The sequence below is a fragment of the Equus przewalskii genome, chromosome X, assembly GCF_037783145.1.
Source record: "Equus przewalskii isolate Varuska chromosome X, EquPr2, whole genome shotgun sequence".
Classification (NCBI taxonomy): Eukaryota; Metazoa; Chordata; class Mammalia; order Perissodactyla; family Equidae; genus Equus; species Equus przewalskii.
The window spans coordinates 62,180,946-62,202,058 of record NC_091863.1 but is presented as its reverse complement, the minus strand read 5'-3'; the positions used below and the strand labels follow the sequence as shown (position 1 = coordinate 62,202,058).

The window sequence follows — 21,113 nt, the reverse complement described above, 5'->3', positions numbered from 1 at the left end:
TATTGAAACAAAGATTGAGAAATTTGTAAAAAATTGTATTAAGGTTGTAAGGTGCTAAAGTATCTTATCATGTGGACTTCACATAACCATCTCCTGCGAGATAGGGATGCTACTTTATTCTGAATCAGGTGAAAGTTGAGTGGGTTTTTTTTCCCTAGAATCAGGGGAATGAAGAAAATGTGTGATTTCTTATTTAAATTCTAACTCTGTATTTCTAGGAAGTTTTAGGAGGCAGCACATGTGTGCTGCAAGAGCCTGGGCTTTTGAATAAGACCTTGATTTCAATCCCAGCTCTGCTGTATACTAATGTGTAACTTTAAGCAAGTCACTGTACGCACGAGGCTCAGTTTTGTCATCTGTTAAGTATGACTTATAATCAATGTATAAGAGTGGTATTGTAAAATAATATTGTGAACAGTAAAAAATGTGAGTCTGTTCCCTGAACATACATGTATGTGTCCACCTGCATATATACAGACTGTATTTCTGCTGGAGGAGTGATTCTTAACTAGGCAGAGCATCATCATCCCCTGGGAGGTTTTTCAAAATATATATAACTGGGTTGCATCCTAAACCTTTACTGAATTCAATTCTACAGGAGTAGAATTTAGGAACATAAATTTTAAAAAGGTTCCTAAGGGGATTCTGCTGCTTATCCTTGGTTTAGAGCCCTGTGCTAAGCTACAACATGCTATTAAGGGTCGAGAGCCATGTCTTATTACCTTTAACACTTAGTGGAGTGCCTAGTATTTCCTGGGTATTCAGGTGATTTTTAAATTGTGCAAATCATAATGAAATAATATGCAAATGTTAGGTAATTATTTCTATTGAAAGTAATAATTTATTGGTATTCCCATGAATAGGAACAAGAGTTTGTTAAGATTGTAGGAATCAAATATGAGGTTGGACCACCTACACTGTGCTGCTTGAAGCTTGCATTTCTGGACCCCATTTCAGGCAAAATGACTGGAGAATCTTTTTCCATTAAGTGAGTAGCTATCTCTGGTTTGTGTGTGTATGTGTGTGTTTTAATCCCTCTCCTGTGTGCTGCAGAGTACAAGCCTTGATAGAGAAAAAACTATAGCACTACAGGCTTTAGAGTTTTGAAGACTGAGGTTTAATTTTTAATTCCTCGTTTGTTTCTCCACTTAATAACTATATGTATATTTATAGCTATTAATGTGTACGTGTCTGTATATGTATTATATATGTAATATAATACACGCACATATAGCTAATGTGTATGTAATATAATGTATATATATTTTATGTGTGTGTATTTATATCTATAAGCACGTCTCGGAATTTATGCCTTCATCTTTAAAATAAAAATGATAGTATCTTTTTCAGGATTGTTGTGAGGAATAAAAGAAAAACCTTTATAAGTGCCTAACAGTATGATTGAAACATGGTAGTTGCTTTTATTTCTGTTAATAATAATAGGAATAATTAGTCAATAACACATTTCTTGAGGTTGAGTTTGAAATCTAAGGAGATGAAAGAACATCATTTCATACTTTTCTTAAAACAATCTTTAATATAAAATACCTTTAATAACCTTCATTGGCGTCTTTATGTTACTGAAGTGATATACAACAGTAGGCGGGGCACTCCCAAACAGATCAAAGCAGATGAGGTTTAATTTATCTAAAGGTATTTGTAGAGAGACCTTGAGGTTTGCAGCATTTTGCTTAATGGGTCCACATTAGACACATATCCCTGGATATTTCGTAGGTAACCTATACTATTATATCTAAATATTGATTCATATGTGCCTTATTTTCTGTACAGGTATCATGACATGCCAGATGTCATTGACTTCCTTGTGCTACATCAGTTTTATAATGAAGCCAAAGAAAGGAACTGGCAGATTGGTAAGTATAGAATTCTCACTTAATAACTATTAAGTTCAAAGTAGAGTAAGTAACTTTTTATCTCTGGTTCATGAGAAAGAGACTAGTTTAACATGTAGCTGGAAAAAGATGTTAGCTAAATTAGAAAAATTAAATTTTCTTTTTCAGTTACGTTTAGGTGATTTTATACACATTGTGTGTGACATATAACCTCTAAACCTTCTGGGAATACCTACTCTATTAGTATACAAATCTGAATTAAAAAGAAAATCATCAAATATCAATTGCCCTGAGTGGAGTACTTAACACTTAGGCTCTTAAACAGGCCATTACCGATTTGTGGTTTCCTTTCTGTCTCTCTTTTTCTCTCTCTGTCTCTGTTTCTCTCTTTCCCTGCCTCTACCTTTCCTCCCTTTCCTTTCCCCTCTCTGCCTCCCTCCTTTCCCCCCTCACTAGCTATTTGATCTTGGGCAAGTTTTTAACCTCTCTGTACCTCACTTCTACTATCGTTAAAATGGGAATCACATCAGGACATACCTATAAGGCTACTGTGGACAATAAGTGAGTTAATATATAGAAAGCACTTAAATGGTACCTGATGCAGAGTAAACACTATGTAAATGTTTGCTATCAGTGCTTTTAAATTTTCCTTTCTTATGTGGAAGAAACATTTTTGTCTGCAATGGTTTGTATTTGTAATCCTTAGCCATTGAGAGACAGAAAACTAGTGTGAAGACATTTTTAAAGGCAAAAAGCTGAAAGCAAAAAGAAGGAAAGTAAGAAATAACTGTAGTAATATATGCACGGTGCAAGGGGTATGCCTAATGATGATCCCAAGTAATTGATAAAAGTTAAATTATATGTGGTAGCATTTATTTAAGAAGACTTGGACATATATGGTTTATTTCAGAAAGATTACTAGCACTTGGCAATCAAAATCCTTGAAGAGGGTAAAATGTAAAATTCACTTATCTGGAAAACTTAGATTGAAACCTCTAATAATGCTAAATATAATGCTATTTCTGTATTCAACAAAAAGTAGCAATTTAGAGTGAGGAACAGAGCTTTTATTCTCAAGAGCACCCTTTAAGAATTTCTAAAAATATTATAGGTGATAGATTCCGCAGTATAATAGATGACGCCTGGTGGTTTGGGACTGTGGAGAGTCAGCAGCCTTTTCAACCAGAGTATCCTGATAGTTCTTTCCAGTGTTACAGTGTTCAGTAAGTACATTTATGGTCTTTTATGCCTGATATATTATTGGAGTACTATCCGGATTTTCTATAAACCCCACCAGGAATAATACTTTTTTATCTGATTTATCTAGTCTTATGAGACCTATGCCTATAAAGAAGCAATAGTGCCTGTGAGGAAGGAGTTGATAATAAACCATTTGATCCAATATACGTGCTAAGACAAAGCAGGAACTGAAGAATTATTTCTACCTCCCTTAATGACTGTTTTTTCTCTTAAGTATTTCTATTTTAGACACGAATTGCAACTATTTTTTTATGAAGACTACTGAAATTAATTCAGTGTTTAAAGTAATTGTTACAGCTGGAATATAGCAATGTATGTTAGTACCTAGTCTTTAATGGTCTGAATTCGAAGCAGAGGTGACTGCATTATGTTTGAACGTACTATTTGTCTGCAACTTTTACTTTAAGTTCTTCATGAAATCCCAGAGTTGTAACATTCCTAATGAATGCAGCTTTCTTCTCAAAAATGATAAAAAAATATGAAGATTGACTTTTAGTCTCCATATTACTGATCAAAAGGGAATAATAAAACTTTGGAAATGCTATAATACTTAAGCTCTAGGATAAAGTAGACGATCTTACAGAAAGAAGTGATCTATTAAATCTACTTTTTTAACCTGAAAGGAATTTTCCAAAGAATTTTTGTTCTGTACCCTGGCTTAATATCGAATATATCCTTGATTGGAATTAAAAACAAAAAAGCCAAGTAAAACTAAGAGTAAGCTTATTGCTCTTTAAGTTACATATTAGTGGACCGTGTTTTGTCTATTAGAGGTTTATTATTATCTTTAGGTAAGCAGAGTTGTACTTTAAGGAAAACTGTACTGTCCCTTTCCACATTGCACCCCTAAGAAGTCATGCAAATTATGCTAGTAAATAAAAGTAAATGTCATGTGAATTTGATTTGTATCTTATTTTTTAATAGCTGGGACAATAACGAGAGAGAAAAGATGAGCCCCTGGGATATGGAGCCAATTCCAGAAGGAAGTAAATATGCTTTTAAAACTGAATTATTATTCTTCTGAAAGAAAAATGGCAATAGCATGATACTGGAAACTAATCATTTCTGATTTTTCATCTTATACATAGCTGCCTTTCCAGATGAAGTCGGTGCTGGTGTTCCTGTGTCCCAGGAGGAACTGACTGCTTTACTATACAAACCCCAGGAAGGAGAGTGGGGGGCTCATTCCAGAGATGAGGAATGTGAACGGGTTATTCAGGGCATCAACCACCTTCTTTCCCTGGGTATGGTGAATGTGAAAGAATGTTAGAAGGATGGGAGGGAACAAGGAAAACCAGCAGAATTTTAAGTTCTACGAAAGGAAATGCATTTATTTTCAATGTATGCTTTTAACTTAAGAGATACAATGAATCTAGTTTTAATATTAACATCTTTATATGCTTGGCCCGAGTAATGACTGATAAACTTTTTCGATTCTCTGGGGGCTTGTAATAGAGAAGGCAGGCATATAGGTATCTTTTATTTTCTTGCGTCATTTTGGCTCTCTAGCTGTTCCCTGAGCCTGACTTTGGATGGGTTCTTTGGTAAAGACAGTGGGTGAGTAATGTATTTTACTCACATTACTAGTTATATTTTCTAAAGCATATCACTTGAGATATTTCGCATTTACCCAGAAAAGACATAAATTTGAAGTTAAACATGGTATTCCTATAATTTTTTCTCGTTTTACCTGATTTGAACCAGTGTATCATGCATGATTCATAGATATTATGTCCAAATAAAAAGAATAACATAATAACAATATTGGTCTAATATTTGCATAATTGAATCATTATCATTTTACAGTGTAATATGTTGCCCTCCCTTCTTGTTTATTTGTGAGTTTTTGTTAACATAAAATTTTAATGTCCTTTATAACTACCTGTTTTGATTTTGGTAATATTGTAGATTTTGCCAGCCCTTTTGCTGTTCCAGTGGATCTCAGTGCCTATCCTTTGTATTGTACTGTTGTTGCTTATCCAACTGACCTCAACACTATCAGGCGGAGACTCGAAAATCGCTTTTACAGGTCTGTTTAGTTTTATCGTTTACTAGAAAGTTTATACCTTTCCATCTTTTCTTTCTTTTTGCATTATGATACACTAATATCTGTTATTTCTTTCTTTTTTTTTTTTGAGGAGGATTAGCCCTGAGCTAACATCTGCTGCCAATCCTCCTCTTTTTGCTGAGGAAGACTGGCCCTGAGCTAACATCCGTGCCCATCTTCCTCTACTTTATACGTGGGACGCCTGCCACAGCATGGCTTGCCAACTGGTGCCATGTCCGCACCCGGGATCTGAACCCGCGAACCCCGGGCCGCCAAAGCGGAACATGTGCACTTAACGGCTGCGCCACCAGGCCGGCCCCAGATCTGTTATTTCATAGTGTAAAATAATCATTCAAAAGACCCACTCCAGAATTTCTTGTAAAAATTTGAAACACTAGTTTCCCTTTATTCAGTAGATTCTCAATCTTCAGGGTAAGAAGGGATGTGGAATAAAGAACATGGAGGAAATTATGAGCAGCACAAATCATGCATGAAACAAAAACTACAGTTAACTTTAGTTTATTAAAATCAGATTAAATGGTTTGTAGATTCATCATGATTAAGGTGCTGCAGAGACTTGGAGTATATTTAAATCCCCTGTTGGGGAATTAGGCAGCAGTTAATTAGATTTAATTACCAGCCCTGAAATGTATATAGAAAAGGAGCCAAGTTATTTTTTCCTTGGTTTTGGTTGGAAGTGGGGTGGTTAAGGGACAGTGGTGGAAGGCACCTTTTGGTACCTCTCTCACCCCAGAATCCACTGTGTCCTAACCAAAGTTATTCCATGAACTGGTTATAAATATAACCAGGTAGGTGTATTTTATAACATTACCTATAATTTCATTTGGTAATATATATCATAAAAGTAACTAGATAAAAATTTGTCCTTTTCTACAGACTGGTTTCTTTTATTCTTGCTCTTCTCATCTCTTCTGAAAACTAAACATTCTTTTGACTTTATCAAAGCATTGTTTATTTGTATTTGGTCAGATTACTGTTTACTTCATAGTGTCCTGGGTCAGTTCTTTTCCAAATTTTAATGTGCAGTCCAATGGTTCTAAATTCTTGCCTGTGCTTCAAATACTGTAACTATATACCTTCATTAGTGCCCATCAGTCACACCCGTGTATTGAGTCAATACAAATATTGGAAGACCTTTGACATATCACGATTAAGTGCTTCATTTTTCTATATTGTATATTCCTAGAATAGACTTTAAATGTATCAACCAAGAGTAACAGAGGGAATTTTTTCTTTCATAGGAGAATATCAGCATTAATGTGGGAGGTACGCTACATTGAGCACAATGCCAGGACTTTCAATGAGCCAGACAGTCCTATAGTTAAAGCAGCCAAAATTGTAACTGATGTCTTACTTCGATTTATTGGGTAAGAAGCAGTTTTATCTTTGATAGGGGCTGACTTCTGATTTTTTAAATTTTTTGAAATGTATTTTTGACCTACCTTATTTCTTAGGGATCAGAGCTGTACTGATATCCTGGATACTTACAATAAAGTTAAAGCAGAAGAACTAAACAGTACTGATGCAGAGGAGGTAAGAATCGCAGCATGATTCGTAGGCATGAATTCCTCTTCTGTTATTTGAAGGACAGTAAATATTACATGTAAGCATTATAACTGGCTATGAGCAGTGAAGCTGATTTCTAAAAACTGGCTGAACACCTGCATCTTTTTATATTAAATTCTTTAACCTGTATTTAGATAGCATATACCAAAAATGTAGTGCTGCTACAGTGTTAGTCCGAGACAGGTGGCCAGTCATCCTGTTTGACTTAGTGGGTTTCAGTGATGAGAAATCAACACTTCATGTTCCAGCCCTTAAAAACGGGACAAAGCACTAAATATTTTTAAAAAATGGTTGATTGATGGAAATTTTCGTAGAGATTCTTTTTCTTTACAATATATGTAAAATATTAAAGTAGTTTAAAATTTCGTTCAGGTTTGAAAGTCTACATTTTTAGTAGTTTTTATGCAATTACTGTTTGGTTTCCTTTATGGAAATTTGCAAACATAAACCAGTTTTTCTAAATGAAGTGAAATTCATATTGTCAACAGACTTTTCATATATCTGATTTCCCCACCTAGCCCTAAATCTAATTTACATAAAGCCCCCCCCCCCATTTTTTTGAGGAAGATTAGCCCTGAACTAACATCCGTGCCCATATTACTCTACTTTATATGTGGGATGCCTGCCACAGCATGGCTTGAGAAGTGGTGCATGAGTCCGCACCCAGGATCCGAACCAGTGAACCCAGGGCCACTGAAGTGGAGCGTGTAATTTAACTGCTATGCCACCGGGCCGGCCTCATCTATTTTTAATTTTTTGAGGAAACTCCGTACTGTTTTTCTTAGTGGCTTCACAAATTTACATTCGTACCAGCAGTGTACGAGGATTCTCTTTTTTCCGCATACTCATCAAAACTTATTTGTTGTCATTTTGATAATAGCCATTCTGACAGATGTGAGGTGATACCACATTGTGGTTTTGATTTGCATTTTCCTGATGGTTAGTGATGTTGAGCATCTTTTCATGTACCTGTTGGCCATCTGTATGTCTTCTTTGGAAAAAATGTCTGTTTTAAGTCCCCTGCCCTTTCTTTGATTGGATTGTTAGTATTTTTGTTGTTGAGATGTATGAGTTCTTTATATATTTTGGAGATTAGCCCCTTATCAGATACGTCATTTGTGAATATTTTCTTACATTCCATAGATTGCCTTTTCATTTTGTTGATGGTTTCCTTTGCTCTGCAGAAGCTTTTTAGTTTAATGTAGTTCCACCTGTTGATTTTTGCTTTTGTTGCCTTCGCTTTTATTGTCCTTAGATTTTGTCAAATCCAAAAAATTCATTGCCAAGACTGAGGTTAAGGAGTGTACTGTCTGTTTTCTTCTAGTAGTTTTATAGTTTCATGTCTTAACATCTAAGTCCTTAATCCATTTTGAGTTGAGTTTTACCTATGGTGTTAAGATAGGAGTCCAGTTTCATTCTTTTGCATGTGGCTGTCCAGTTTTCCCAGAACTGTTTATTTAAGAGACTATCTTTTCCCCATTGTCTATTCTTGGATCCTGTGTTGTAAATTAATTTACCACATATGTATTTGTTTATTTCTGTGTCTTCTCAACTGTTCCATTGATCTGCATGTCTGTTTTTATGCCAATACCATACTATTTTGATTTGACAGCTTTGTAATATGGTTTGAAATCAGGGAATATGATGCCTCCAGCTTTATTCTTATTTCTCAAGATTGTTTTGGTATTAAGAGTCTTTTTTTGTGGTTCTGTACAAACTTTAGGGTTATTTTTTCTTTTTTTGTGAAAAATGCCTTTAGAATTTTGATAGAGATTTCATTGAATCTGTAGATTGGGAAGTATGGACATTTTAATAATACTAATTCTTACAATCCATAGGCATGGAATATCTTTCCATTTATTTGTGTCATCTTCAGTTTTTAGTGTACAGCTTTCACCTCCTTGGTTAAATTTATTCCTAGACATTTTATTCTTGATGCAGTTACAGGTGGGATTGTTGTTTTAATTTCACTTTCTGATAGTTAATAAACAACTTATTTTTGTATATGGATTTTGTATCCTGCAGTTTTACTGAATTTGTTTATTATTTCTAACAATTTTTTGATGGAGTCTTCTGGGTTTTCAATATGTAATATCATGTCATCTGCTAATAGAAACAGTTTTACTCTTCCTTTCTAATTTGGATACCTTTTGCTTTTTTTTCCTAATTGCTCTAGCTAGGACTTCCAATACTATGTTAAATACAAGTGGCTAGAGTGGGCATCCTGTCTTATTCCTGATATTAGAGGAAAAGCTTTTAGCTTTCATCATTGACCGTGATATTAGCTAGGGCTTGTCAAATATGGCCTTTATTATGTTAAGGTACGTTCCCTCTATATCTAGTTTGTTGAGACATTTTATCATAAATGGATGTTGCTCTTTTTAGATTAGCACTCCCTGAGTTAGAAAATTAAAGTAAAATGTAATTCGACAACTTTATTTTATTAGAAAGGGGTACCAATAGCTCATGAGCTACTTTTGCTTTCTCCTAGGCATTACCTATGTACTGTACCATCACCAAGTAAATAGTGGTGCATGGACCTTGCCTCTTTGTATTGAAAAACTATCCGTCAGAGGGGTACTTTACTGAATCTTAGATTTTAATGCACATTCATATATTCCCTATAAAAAAGAGATGTATTTCTTGAAATAGCAAAAGATTAATCATGGATAATTCATGATTATATTATATTAAACTAGCATGTGATATAGAATAAGTTGTTTTTTTTTTCAATACTAACATTTAGGTAGTCAGCCCTGGTGGTCTAGTGGTTAAGATTCAGCACTCATAGCTGTGGCCCAAGTTTGTTTCCCAGTCAGAAAACCACACCACTCATCTGTTGGTTGTTGTACCGTGATGGCTGCCTGTTGCTGTGATGCCAAAATCTATGCCACCAGTGTTTCAAATACCAGCAGGGTCACCCATGGTCGACAGGTTTCAGCAGAGCTCCCAGACTAAGACAGACTAGGAAGGAGCAGTGTTGGATCTGGTTAGTACCAGGATGAGAGACAGAGTAGGAAGAAGGACCTGGCCAACCACTTTCGAAAAAATTGACCATGAAAATCCTTTGAATAACAGTGGAGTATTGTCTGATAGAGTGCTGGAAGTTGAGAGCATGGCGCAAAAAAGATCGGACAGTTCCGCTTTGCTGTATACAGGGTCAGTAGGAGTCGATGGCACTAGCAACAAAAATTATTAAGGTACAACTTTAGATACCAGTCACTATACATCCATACTTTGGAGATCTTTTGGGTTCAGTTCCAGACCACAGTGACAAAGCAAATAGCACAATAAAGCAAATCACACAAATTTTTTTGTTCCCAGTTCATGTAAAAGTTATGTTTATACTATACTGTAGACTGTTAAGTGTGCAATAGCGTTATGTTTAAAAATATATACATACTTTATTTAAACAATACTTTATTGCTAAAAAAATGCTAACCATCATCTAAGCCTTCACTGAGTCATGATCTTTTTGCTGGTGGAGGGTCTTGCTTTGATGTTAATGGCTGCTAACTGATGAAGGTGGTAGTTGCTCAAGGTTGGGGTGGTTGGGGCACTTTCTTCAAATAAGACAATGAAGTTTGCTGCATCGATTGACTCTTCCTTTCATGAACAGTTTCTCTGTAGCATGTGATGCTGTTTGATAGCATTTTACCCATAGTAGAACTTCTTTCAAAATTGGAATCAATCCTCTCAAACACTGCTACTACTTTATCAACCAAGTTTATGTCATACTCTAAATCCTTTGTTGTCATTTCAGCATTCTTCACAGCATCTTCACTAGGAGTAAATTCCATCTCAAGAAACCACTTTCTTTGCTCATCCATAAGAAGCAACTCCTCATCTGTTAAACATTTATCATGAGATTGCAGCAATTCAGTCACCTCATCAGGATCCACTTCTAGTTCTCTTGCTATTTCCACCACATCGGCAGTTACTTCCTCCACCGAAGTCTTGAACCCCTCAAAGTCATCCAGGAGGGTTGGAATCAGTTTCTTCCAAACTCCTGTTAAAATTTGACCTCTTCTGATGAATCACAAATGTTCTTAATGGCATCTAGAATGGTGAATCCTTTCCAGAAGGTTTTCAATTTATTTGCCCAAAACCATCAGAGGAATCACTATCTATTGCAGCTATAGCCTTACGAAATGGATTTCTTAAATAATAAGACTTGAAAGTCAAAATTACTCCTTGGTCCATGGGCTAGAGAGTGGATGTTGTGTTAGCAGGGATGAAAAAAACATTGATCTTGTTGTACATCTCCATCAGAGCTCTTGGGTGACCAGGTGCATTGTCAATGAGCAGTAATATTTTGAAAGCAATCTTTTTTTCTGAGCAGTAGGTCTCAATAGTGGACTTAAAATAGTCATTAAGCCATGATGTAAACAGATGTGCTTTCATCTGGCTTTGAGGTTCCATTTATAGAGCATAGGCAGAGTACATTTAGCATAATTTTTAAAGGCCCTCAGATTTTCAGAACAGTAAATGAGCATTGGCTTCAACTTAAAGTCACCAGCTGCATTAGCCCCTAACAAGAGAGTCAGCCTGTCCTTTAAAGCTTTTAAGCCAGGCATTGACTTCTCTCTAGCTATAAAAGTCCTAGATGGCATCTTCTGCCAATAGGAGGCTGTCTCGTCTACATGGAAAATCTGCTGTTCAGTGTAGCCACCTTCATTAATTATCTTAGCTAGACCTTCTGGATAATTTGCTACAGCTTCTACATCAGCACTTGCTACTTCACCTTGCGTTTTTATGTTGTGGAGGTGGCTTCTTTTCTTAAACTTCGTGAACCAATCTCTGCTAACCTCAAACTTTTCTTCTGCAGCTTTCTTGCCTCTCTCAGCCTTCATAGAATTGAAGAGAGTTAGGGTCTTGCTCTGGATTAGACTTCAGCTTCAGAGAATGTTGTGCCTGGTTTGATCTTCTCTCTAGACAACTAAAACTTTCTTCATATCAGCAATAAGGCTGTTTTTGCTTTCTTATCATTCATGTGTTCACTGGAGTAGCACTTGTAATTTCCTTTAAGAACTTTTCCTTTGCATTCAAAACTTGGCTAATTGACACAAGAGGCTTAGCTTTCAGCTTGTCTCAGCTTTCAACATGCCTTCCGCACTAAACTTAATCTTTCTAGCTTTTGATTTGAAGTGAGAGATGTGTGACTCCTCCTTTCATTTGAACACTTAGAAACCATTGTAGGATTATTATTTGGCCTAATTTCAATATTGTTGTATCTGAGGGAATAGGGAGACCCAAGGAGACTCGGGAAAGAAATGGGGGAATAGCCAGTCAGTGGAGCAGTCAGAACACACACACTATTTATCAAGTTCACTGTCTTATATGGGCACAGTTTGTGGCGCCCAAAAACAATTACAATAGTAACATCATAGATCACCATAGCAAATAAATACTGTGAGAATAACCAAAATGTGACACAGAGACAGGAAGTGAGCACATGCTGTTGGAAAAATGGTGCTGATAGATTTGCTCAACACACAGTTGCCACAAACCTTCAATTTGTAAAAAAACCCACAGTATCTGTGACGCTCAATAAAGCAAAGGTCAATAAAAGGAAGGTATCTCTGTACTTCTTCCTTCATTTCCTATTCTGATTTAAAGAGGAACCTTGTTTACTGTTCTTCTCCCAGTATATTTTCCATCTTGTACACAGCATGTAGGCAACATTTGAAGTGAGAAGTGAGTCTCTTTCTGACCTTTGTTCTGCTGCCTGGTCCAATGATGGAGCAATTGTGGTTGTATTTGCCATTTCTTTGTAAATATTCATCTAATTTGTAAGACTTTGAATGTAACTTAACATCTTCTCCTGTTCCTCCCTTTTAATTTTAGGATACAGAAATGGTTGATTTAGATTCGGATGGTCCTGGTACTTCATCTGGAAGAAGGGTGAGTGAACAAATGAACTGCTGATAAGAAAAGTTTTCAGGCGTCCTGTGTTGTGGGATCCCTAACACCAACTGTACCTGTCTGGAGAGTTGCTAGAAAGACTCTGGAAACTAAGTATATCCAGTTGTTACTCATTGCTAGGATTTATTACAGTGATGCAGTAGGTAGGGTTTTTTACAGTCGTACACAGCTGGATCACAGGGAAAAAGACAGAGGCATTCTGGAGGAATCCATTTGCAGACTTCTTTATGATCTCTTTCCTTTGATGGGCCACACAGAGCACACCCTTCCCTCTGCAATGAAAATGTAGCAACATGTGTGTGATTAGAGACTCAGTCTCCCAGGAATTTATTGGGATCCGGTTATGAAGACACCATCTGACTAGCACATGCCAAGATTCTAGACTGCCAGAAAACAGGAAAGCATAGGAAATGTACAGGAAAGCAGGTGTTCAGCACTAATCACATTGTACAAACAGTGTAGGCACGGTAAACCACCTTTATTATTAAAGAAACAGTTCAAGTGCCAAATTACTAGATGCCAGCCAAGGGCCAGCCTTGCAAGCAATCCCTGCTAAAAGATAGCAACCTTAGGTCTGTTATGTTAATTCTCTTCTGCATAGTTCCTGTCTATGATAATTAGACAAATATTTGTTCTATATAATGAAAACTTTTCTTTAAAATACTGAAAGATATCATATAATAAAGACATCAAATGTGAAAGGTCAGAATTTATTATGACCACAAAGGATTTACTAAAAGAACAAAATATATCATTCAAGTGTTATTTAAAGAAAAATATGGTACCATTGTCAAATATACTTAACTACCAGAAAATATTAAGGCCTTAAAATTATGAACCTGGTAGAGGGAAAAAACTTGTTCGTCTGTGTTTTATTTGAGGTTCACATATTCTTAAAATGAAATTTCAGAACACTTGAATTCTTGCTCTTTCCATGAATATAATATCTAGCTTCTATTTGTTCATATTTTGGCCAGGGAGAATGATGTCTAATCTAAACTAAGAAACTTTTAAATAGGAGGTGCTCTATCCTCTGTAGATATATTAACATTAGTAAAACGAGAAAATCAATGAATAATTAAGGAAAGAGCTTTTAGGTATAATTCTATTAAAATCTACAGGTCAAATGCCGAGGCAGAAGACAGTCTTTAAAGTGTAGTCCTGATGCTTGGAGAAAACAGTGCAAAGAACTGTTGAGCCTCATTTATGAACGTGAAGACTCAGAGCCATTTCGACAGCCAGTTGATCATCTTTCTTATCCAGTAAGCATACAGTTGTTCAATTAATTGCCCAAGTGTAATTTCCCAAATATGTCCATGCTAAGATCTAGTTAAGAGCCACTTTCCCCCTTTTTTACTTCCTTCCTTCCTTCCCTCCCTCCCTCTCTTCCTCCTTCCTCCCTCCCTCCTTCCCTTCATCCCTTCCTTCCTCCCTCTCTCCTTCCTTCCTCTTCTTTGTGTATCTTTGAATGGTGAAAGTGGGTAGTATGATTAGTCATGACTTTTTAAAATGCCTGTCATGCACTTTGTGTGTAAATCATGCAGTTTTAAACCAAATTTGCATCTAAATACCTTTGTGATTCCTTCTTGCTTTTATTTCAGATATTTGTTTAATACATTTTAATAAATTCTAATACACTTCTACACCGTATAGACCCTTGGTGACATATGTCAGCCCTGTTTAATTTATATTCAATATGTTATTCAATGTGGTCACTTAGAGTAACCAATATACCATATTAATTTTCATCAAAGATAAAAGCATGAGAACTTAGATTATAGGATTCTTTTTCTAGGAGTATATCTATTTATATGTTGAATAACCTTTTAGTATAGATAACAAATCTATTTCAGCTTTTTCATAGGAAAGGCACAGCAATATTTCAGAAATACCTCAGACCCTCCTCTGAAATTAGTAAACATCAATATTCTCTGCATACACAGATTTCAGTTGAGAAAAAAATATTCAAATAAGGAACAAAATTATGTTCAACAAAGCTTGCTTTGTTTGTTTGTACAGAGTTTGAATAGAATAAATTAGTCTTCTGTTTTTCATATCAAGAAGAATAGTGAGCATAGAATTCCTTCATCTTAAAGTACAATCAGTAAAAACATAATTCCTATTTATGGATCTTTGAGCCTTAAATCATAATAACACTTCAAGTCTTGATATTTTGTTGTGGTGGTCTGGAAACACAATAGATCTTCTTTACCCTAACAGGGCCATCAAGAACAAGAGGGAGAATCCTCAGAGTCAGTTGTTCCGGAAAGACAACAAGATGGATCTCTTTCTGAGGTAGGCCTAGTGGTCTCTGAAATGACATATACTGTTTTTTTTTTGAGTTGTTTTACTTTTTAAAATCTCCATATTGTAAGTGAACTTTTCATAATTTGTAAAGCTGTTTTCCAATTCTGCTCACTCTCTTTTTTACCTTTGTTTGATTTTTTGGTTTATTTTTTGCTTTTTAAATCAAGACGTGTTCTCAAGAGTGTTCTTTGTAGCATCTGCATAGATGTTTGTTTCTATAGATCTAAAACTACTGTAGCAGGATAGAAAACATCAATTACACCTTATAATTATGTCTGTATTGTGGCTGATTATTCCCATTGGGACTTCCTTCAGCAGCTGACTGGGTCTTTTGAGTTTTGGTCATCATATTACACAAAGTTCTCACATTTTTCCTCTGTGAAAATCTTTGTTTCATAAGCCATGCCGTGTTGGAATACACTTTTGATTTTTATGATTTAAGCAAAAGAATTAAAAAGATAAATTAAGAATAATTGTGGTTTCTCATACTTTGAAAAATATTTTCTCTCCTTTTATAATAGCTTTCCTTTGCCCCTTTTTCTGGCTCTTTAGTTTCTCCTTCAAGAGAAATGTGGTGATTTTACTTCTTAATGATTCTAAATAGGATGTGGGATCTAATACTGACTGTGATTTCACTCATGTTTATTTATTGGTGGTTGTGGTATATATAGGTATAACTTTCAGGTGTAACTCCATATGATGAACCTAGTAATATCTTAAGTAGACTTGATTTAGGTTAAAATAGAGAAAAATCTTCCCCCTTCCCTAATCAAAATCAAGCTAATTCTGAATCTATGAGACTGAAGATCTTAGATGAAGCAAAAGTGTCACATTCATTAAAAAACAAAACGATAGGAGAGAGACACAGACATAGCCAGTTTGACTTTGACCTTCTTACTAATGATGCCTTAGGTAGAATGTCCTCATAACTGGAGATAGCTTGGAAATATGTAGCTAATTTGTGACATGCAGCTATTTAATTATATATGAATAATCCCATCTTGTACTTCCATTGAACAATTAGCTGGGAAATTGGGGATTGCATCAACCTTTAAGCAAGAAATGGAATTCCGTATTATGCACTCTGTAAGGCTGAAGCCAGTGGCTTTGTATTTTCTATTCTGTCCCTTGAGAGAGTCATATGGTTATTGATCGCAGGGTGAGGGCTAAGGCCCTCCCACAGACCCCTGCTGTTTTCATTTCCAAAAAAGCTCTGTTAAATGGATGGTTTGAGGTTGGGGAGAGGTAGTTGACAGATTGAAAAGCAATGTGTTTATTTCTTGGGTAACTGGTAATGCAAATCTTGGTCCCATTGTATTATGTAGTATTGTTACCCAGACTGTGTATTTAATAACATTCTTTTTTGTAGGATTACCAAGATGTTATAGACACTCCTATGGACTTTAGCACTGTGAAAGAAACTTTGGAAGCAGGAAACTATGGTAGTCCTCTGGAATTTTATAAGGACGTCCGCCAAATATTCAGCAACTCCAAAGCTTATACCTCTAATAAAAAGTCAAGGGTATGAAAAACCAATATTAGGTGGATTAATTACCTAAGCATTTCCTTATATATATCAAGCAGTTTTCTTTCACCAGTTTTAAAATTGCTAAACAAGTATGTACTATAATTCTGACATAGTTATTGAAGTTTGATTCTCAGTATCTTCTCTAAAACAGTTTATTAGGCATGCATAAAGATACACTTAGCATATTCATTCTGAAAGTAAGCACCTCTTCCCTTCTCTACCTGCCTCTTCTTTACTCTATAGTAATACTTATATCTGCCAGAGAGAGGTTAAGGAAAGAAAACGTGGTAATTTAAGTACCCTTTAATATGGCCAATAAATAATTTGGTAAATAAAAGTGGTTGACAGTATTAATTTGTATGAAATATTTGGATTAGCTCTAAATACTTATATTCCCTTACTATACAAGTAGTGAACCATATTGGGAAGTTACAACTGTTTATTTGTACTCCCATTTAGTACTTTATGTTTTCTCAGAACTAAAATATCTTGCGAACAAAAATAATAGTAACAATTTTTGTGTTTTGTAATCACTCATATCTGATTAACTTTTGAATCAGTTACACAATAGGTATATACTTGCCCACTTCCCCTTTATATAAAATGAATTTTCACTAATTTCTGCAGACATACTTTTTTCACATTCATTTCCTACCGTTACATATATACTTACGTATGTTCATATATTTTTTAAAACAGTAGGTTTTATATTTTGAAGCCTTTTTTTAACTTATATATAATGAACATTTTTCCATGTCATTATTACTTTTTGAAAACAAGAATTTTACTGTCTCCATTGTATTCCGTTGTGTGGAGGTTTTATGTTATTTAACCAGTATCCTGGTGCTATAGATTTAGGTTGTTTCTAGTTTTTCACTTTACATGGATAATGCTATGGTAACATCTTTAACGTTCTTGAACATAATTATTTTCTCTGGGCAATTCTCTGCTATTTTCCTTAGCATAAATTCCCAGAAGTGAAATTATTAGACAAAATATGTGTATATTTTTAGGTTTTGGGTACATATTGCAAATTGTCCTTTAGAATGTTGTTCCAGTTAGAATACCCACTGGCAATGTCTGAGAATCTTTTTTTCCTACCCTTCCCAGCATTAGGTATTATCTTTTAAAAATCTCTGTTAACTTTTAGGTGAAAATGGTATGTTGTTTTAATTCTTCAGGTAGAATTTTTCAAGTATATGAAATAGTGTGTATGTTTTGTCTGAAAGGATGATGCTGATATTGTTCCAGGCATGTTTATGTGTTTTGATTTTTATATAATCAACTAGTTGGTAAAATAAGACTAATTTCTGCCTTTTCAGATTTATAGCATGACACTGCGATTATCTGCCTTATTTGAAAGTCATATTAAAAATATCATATCTGAATACAAGTCAGCAATCCAGAGTCAGAAGAGGAGAAGGCCACGGTACAGAAAACGTCTAAGAAGCAGCAGCAGTTCGTTATCTAGTAGCAGAGCTCCTAGGTATGTTACATTGATGTGACATTTTATGTTTTCAAAGCATTTTGTATGATTTACCTCATTTCTTAAAGTTTATTGAATAGTTTAAGGGGATCCCAAGACCCAAGGGATGTTTTCTAGAACTCTTGCACCTGTATAAAGATACAGTTGGTAACCTATAGCTTTGTTTATGTGGATTTTACTATACCAAAATTTTTTTTAATTTTAATGATTGAAATTTAATGTTGTCTTATTACCAATTCAAAGCATTTCTTTTTTTTTCTTTTCTTCACATATTATCCCCCATTTCTTCTTTCTCACAGAATTTCCCTTCTCTATCAATGGCAATTCCATTTCTTTTTGGCTTGTGCGAAAAAGCTTAGAATTGTTTCTGACAGCTCTTTATTTTTATTCACCAAATCTAATTCACCAACAAATTCTGCCTAGCTCTACTCTTCAATATATATCTAGACTTTAATAAATTTCACCACTTCCCTGCTACTGTCTTCTCTCAAGTAGCTATCATTTCTCACCTACATTATTTTATTTTATTGCAGTAACATTGGTTTATAACATTATGTAAATTTCATGCATACATCATTATAGTTCAGTTTCTATGTAGACCATGTGTGTTCACCAATGAAAGACTAACTGACATCTGTCACCATACACAGGTGCCCTATTCTATTACCCCTTTTACCCACCTCCCTCCCCCCTTGCCCTCTGGTAACTACCAATCTAATGTCTATATCTATGTATTTGTTTGTTGTTTTTGTTGTTGTTTTTATCTTCCACTGATGAGTGAAGTCATGGTAATTTGACTTTCTCTATCTGACTTGCTTCACTTAGCATCATACCCTCAAGGTCCATTCTTGTTGTTGCAAATGGCAAGATTTCATCTTTTTTATGGCAGAGTAGTATTCTACTTTCTTTACGCATTCATCCTTCTTCATCCATTCATCCATTGTTGGGCACTTAGCTTGTTTCCAAGTCTTGGCTATTGTGAATAATGCTACAATGCACATAGGGATGCATGTATCTTTACACATTCATGTTCTTGTGTTCTTTGGATAAATACTCAAAAGTAGAATATCTGGATCATATGGCAGTTCTATTCTTAATTTTTTGAGGACTCTCCGTACTGTTTTCTGTAGTGGCTGCACCAGTTTTCATTCCCACCAGGAGAGTATGAGGGTTCTCTTTTCTCCATATCCTCTTCAATACTTGTTATTTCTTGTCTTTTTAATAATAGCCATTCTGATGGGCATGAGGTGATATCTCATTGTAGTTTTGATTTGTAGTTCCCTAATAATTAGTGATGTTGAACATCTTTTCATGTGCTTGTTGGTCATCTGGTTATCTTCTTTGGAAAAATGTCTGTTGAGATCATTTGCCCAGTTTTTAATAGGTTGTTTTTTTTTTTTGTATGAGTTCTGTATATATTTTGGAAATTAACCCCTTGTCAGATATATGATTTGCAAATATCTTCTCCCAATTGTTAGGTTGTCTTATCGTTTTGTTGATGGTTTCCTTTGCTGTGCAGAAGACTTTTAGTTTGATGTAGTCCCATTTGTTTGTCTTTTCTTTTGTTTCCCTTGCCTGGTGAGACATGATATTTGAAAAGATGTTGCTAAGACCAATGTCGAAGAGTGAACTGCCTGTTTTCTTCTAGAAATTGTGTGGTTTCAGGTCTTACATTCAAGTCTTTAATCCATTTTGAGTTAATTTTTGTGTATGGTGCAAGATAATGGTCTACTTTCATTCTTTTGCACGTGGCTGCCGAGTTTCCCAACACCATTTATTGAAGAGTTTCCTTTCTCCATTGTATGTTATTGGCTCCCTTGTCGAAAATTAGCTGCCCATAGATGTGTGGGTTTATTTCTGAGTTCTGGATTCTGTTCCATTGATCTGTGTGTCTGTTTTTGTGCCAGTACCATACTGTTTTGATTAGTATCAGGGACTGTGATACCTCCAGCTTTGTTCTTTTTCCTCAGGATTCCTTTGGCTCTTCAGGGTCTTTTTGTTGTTCCACATAAATTTTGGGATTCTTTGTTCTATTTCTTTGAAAAATGTCATTGGGACTTTGATAGGGATTACATTGAATCTGTAGATTGCATTAGGAAGTACACACATTTTAACTTTAATTCTTAGAATCCATGAGCATGGGATATCCAGTTCTTTGTGTCTTCTTTGATTTCTTTCAATAATGTCTTATAGTTTTCAGTGTACAGATTTTTCACTTCTTTGGTTAAATTTATTCCTAGGTATTCTGAAGCATTTTATTCTTTTTGTTATGATTGTGAATGAGATTCTTGTATTCTTGATTTCTCTTTCTGCTATTTTGTTGTTCATATATAGAAATGCGACTGATTTTTATATCTTGATTTTTATCCTGCAACTTTATTCATTTATTATTTCTAATAGATTTTTGATGGATTCTTTAGGGTTTTCTCTATATAAAATCATATCATCTGTAAATAGAGACGGTTTTACTTCTTCCTTTCTAGTTTGCATCCCTTTTATTTTTTTTCCTTGCCTAATTGCTCTGGCTAGGACTTCCAACACTGTGTTAAATAAGAGTGGCGAAAGTGGGCTTCCTTGTCTTATTTCTCTTCTTGAAGGGATAATTTTAAGTTTTTAACCACTGAGTATGATGTTGGCTGTGGTTTATCATATATGGCCTTTATTATGTTGAGGTACTTTCCCTCTGTATGCATTTTATTCAGAGTTTTTATCATAAATGATTGTTGTGTCTTGTCAAATGTTTTCTCTGCATCTATTGAGATGATCATGTGATTTTTATTATTCGTTTTGTTAATTTGGTGTATCACATTGATAGATTTCTGGATGTCAAACCATCCCTGCATCCCTGGAATAAATCCCACTTGATCATTGAGGGTGGTCTTTTTAATGTTTTGTTGTACTCAATTTGTTAGTATTTTCTTGAGGATTTTTGCATCTATGTTTATTAGTGATATTGGCCTATAATTTTCTTTTTTTGTCATTTTATGTCATTTAATCATTACTTTTTTCATATTACCAATTTGCAGCATTTCTTCTTTTGTCAATTTAAACATTTTATATCATGCTATCTATCATAATATCTTACTAATAGAAAAAATGTTCATTGTTATATATTTTTAT

General features: G+C 34.9%; 1 protein-coding gene across 2 annotated transcripts in view; it reads left to right on the top strand.

Annotated features, from left to right (window-relative positions):
* The window catches only part of BRWD3 (bromodomain and WD repeat domain containing 3), a 118,138-nt gene that overhangs the window by 84,883 nt on the left and 12,142 nt on the right, over nt 1–21,113 (top strand). For both annotated transcript variants that reach the window (XM_070606232.1, XM_070606233.1), the window contains exons 26-38: nt 864–988; nt 1,792–1,874; nt 2,965–3,076; nt 4,038–4,099; nt 4,202–4,357; nt 5,022–5,142; nt 6,423–6,548; nt 6,636–6,714; nt 12,595–12,651; nt 13,794–13,934; nt 14,893–14,967; nt 16,349–16,501; nt 17,830–17,993. In XM_070606232.1, coding sequence (XP_070462333.1) covers nt 864–988; nt 1,792–1,874; nt 2,965–3,076; nt 4,038–4,099; nt 4,202–4,357; nt 5,022–5,142; nt 6,423–6,548; nt 6,636–6,714; nt 12,595–12,651; nt 13,794–13,934; nt 14,893–14,967; nt 16,349–16,501; nt 17,830–17,993 — 1,454 coding nt within the window. The remainder of the gene's footprint in view (nt 1–863; nt 989–1,791; nt 1,875–2,964; nt 3,077–4,037; nt 4,100–4,201; nt 4,358–5,021; nt 5,143–6,422; nt 6,549–6,635; nt 6,715–12,594; nt 12,652–13,793; nt 13,935–14,892; nt 14,968–16,348; nt 16,502–17,829; nt 17,994–21,113) is intronic.